Source organism: Acanthamoeba castellanii, assembly GCF_000313135.1.
Source record: "Acanthamoeba castellanii str. Neff unplaced genomic scaffold scf7180000084566, whole genome shotgun sequence".
Lineage (NCBI taxonomy): Eukaryota > Discosea > Longamoebia > Acanthamoebidae > Acanthamoeba > Acanthamoeba castellanii.
The window spans coordinates 62515-65012 of record NW_004457302.1 but is presented as its reverse complement, the minus strand read 5'-3'; the positions used below and the strand labels follow the sequence as shown (position 1 = coordinate 65012).

Genomic DNA, 2498 nt, shown 5'->3' with positions numbered 1-2498 from the left:
CGATGGAGGTGAGGTGGCCATGGTGGTGCCCATGTAGACCAACATCAAAATCTCTGGGACCAGGCCGACAATGGTGGCGACGGAAAACGACAGCACGGACACATTCGATACCTGTATGCCGCAGAGCGTGTGTGAGCATGGTTGTGTGCGTGTCGTGTGTGTCGTGTGTGTCGTGTGTGTGGAGAAAGAAGCGAGCGGCAGTACCGAGAAGAGGCCGTTCTGCACGCCGAACGGGATGGGGGCCATGCGCATGATGAGGATGAGGTAGAAACCCTTCGACTCCATGGTGTGCATGAAGGCCTGGAGGGTGGGGCTCTCGTTGATCTTTCGCTGGAACCAGCCCTTGCACAGCACGCGGCACGACCAGAACCCGAGGATGGACCCCGTGATGGTCCCAATCAGCACGGTCACCGAGGCATTCAAGATTCCTGCACAACACAAAAAAAGAAATGAGAATTAATCAATCAATCCATTACTGTAATGTGTAGAACAAAGATTTCGGAGCGTTTGGCTTCTCCTGAGATTGATGCAAGGGAGGTTCAACAGAACTGACGGGGTTCTACGCACCAAGGACAATTCCGTCTTGACCGTAGATGAAGCCCGCCGCGAGGCCGAGAGGCGTGTAACCGATGAGCATGAAGGGGAGACCGGTGAGGGTGAAGGCGACGACGAAGAGCACATTGCCCCAGTAGCCAATCTTCTTCACCCACTCGAGGAAGACGGCGAGGTAGCCCGTGGCCGAGAACCAGTAGAAGAATGCGCAAAGCCCCGCGCCACCGATGACAGATACGATGATTTTAAGCCACGTCCTCGCTGTCCATCGAGGCCACCATCGCATAAGGCACGACAATTGATGTTTCGTATGCTTTGAGTCATCGGCCGCGTCATTCAATGGAGGAGGTCCCATGTTGCAAGAGAGACGAGGAGGAGGGGAGAAGAAGGAACAAGCCTGCGCTATCGATCCAATTCGGAAGATCAAAAATTCAAACGCTCGGCGCGGGTTGTCGCATGCGATGAGGAGCGGATGATGAGACGAAGGTCGCCGCGGACAGATCGAACTGAGTTTGCAATCCCGCCGTCTTGAAGGCGGGAGTGGTGGCGGACGAAAAGTTGGGCGCCTCTCGTCTCGCTTTCTCGTTACACGGGGAATTTGCACAAATCGAAGGCTCTCGGGAAAATTCAACTCGGCGAACTCCGCGAGGAAAATTCGAGTTATGTGAGATATGCGCTCGGACTTTGCAGCTTCCTTGCTGACGGGGCACGTAGCACGATTTTCTGTTCGCGCATCGATTCAGATCGGACGCAGCGGGCGCATTGTTCTCCCTAGGAGGTCTGGCTTCGATCTGCTGAAACCATCGCTCGTTGATCTGAACGAGTGGACCATAAATCACCAAACCGTGATTGATGTTTGCTGAGCTTTCCAACAACTCAGCGAGAGGTGCTGGCTACTACGGCTACGCTTACGAACCACAGTCGCCTCCTCCCAAGCGTTTTTTCAGCAGAATGGGTCCTTTCTCTCAGCTCCACTCTCGGCACAAGCAGGTGCCCACCCCCTTTTTTCTTTTTTGTCTGTTGGGCCATCTTGACTCTTCATCTTTGGCGCACAGGTTGTTGTGGGCCTCGTCGTGGTGTTCCTCTTCGTGGGCGCCCTTCTCTACTTCAACCCTGCTGTCCTGACCGATGGCACCGGCGCCTCGCCCCACTCGCGTGGCCTGAAGGACTCTCCACTCGAGGCTCACCTCCGCTACCCTCTTCAGCAGGTGCGCGTTTCCTGCAGTTCTGGCCATCATCCTAAGATTATTCTCACCCATCCACTTCACTTTGGCATGGCCACAGGCGTACCACAAGTACAAGCCGTCATCAACGCACTACTCCATCACCATCGTTGCCGACATGGACAAGGCCTCCAAGACTGTACCGCCTCTTCCTCTCCCGCACTCATGCGCATTGATGCGCGAAAACTGATCCATTGTACAACACAAAACAGGACGACAAGAAGTGGCGCAGCACGCTGAAGAGCGGCACGCTCACGCGCAACCCCCGAGACCAAGAAGTACACCATCGCCTGGGATAGCGAGGTACGTACCCACCCGCCTGTGTTCGTTTCAACGCAACGCAACCCAACCCAACGCAACCCAACCCACCAGATGGATGTTACGTCGGTGTTCAACGACGGATCTCGAGGAATGGAGCTGTCGGAGCTGGCCTACTTCAACGAGCAGCTCCTTACCTTTGACGATCGCACCGGCATCGGTAGGCCACCACCACCACCCACCACCAGTGCACTCCCATCCGCACCTCGCGGTTGGTGTAATGAGTGAACTGACTTCGGGCTGCCAGTGTACTTTGTCGAGGGCGAGAAGGTGATCCCCAAGCACATCCTCATGGATGGCAACGGTCACATCGACAAGGTGCCATTCCTCTCCTTCTCTTTCGTCATCGTCATCGTCATCGTCATGTTGATTACTCTTTTTCTGCACTGCACTGTATTGTGATTA

At 55.1% G+C, this 2498-nt stretch overlaps 2 protein-coding genes across 2 annotated transcripts in view; one reads left to right on the top strand and one right to left on the bottom strand.

Moving 5' to 3' along the window:
• The window catches only part of ACA1_330660 (SNARE associated Golgi protein), a gene marked incomplete at both ends in the record, with an annotated part of 2023 nt that extends 1116 nt beyond the window's left edge, over window positions 1-907 (bottom strand). The window contains 3 exons of the mRNA XM_004334447.1: window positions 40-111; window positions 205-428; window positions 568-907. Of these exons, the coding sequence (XP_004334495.1) occupies window positions 40-111; window positions 205-428; window positions 568-907 (636 nt within the window). The remainder of the gene's footprint in view (window positions 1-39; window positions 112-204; window positions 429-567) is intronic.
• Window positions 908-1503: 596 nt separating this feature from the next.
• ACA1_330550 (Nucleoside-diphosphatase) overlaps window positions 1504-2498 on the top strand; it is a gene marked incomplete at both ends in the record, with an annotated part of 2125 nt that continues 1130 nt past the window's right edge. Inside the window, 6 exons of the mRNA XM_004334446.1 lie at window positions 1504-1542; window positions 1608-1760; window positions 1837-1914; window positions 1988-2053; window positions 2148-2253; window positions 2341-2411. Of these exons, the coding sequence (XP_004334494.1) occupies window positions 1504-1542; window positions 1608-1760; window positions 1837-1914; window positions 1988-2053; window positions 2148-2253; window positions 2341-2411 (513 nt within the window). The remainder of the gene's footprint in view (window positions 1543-1607; window positions 1761-1836; window positions 1915-1987; window positions 2054-2147; window positions 2254-2340; window positions 2412-2498) is intronic.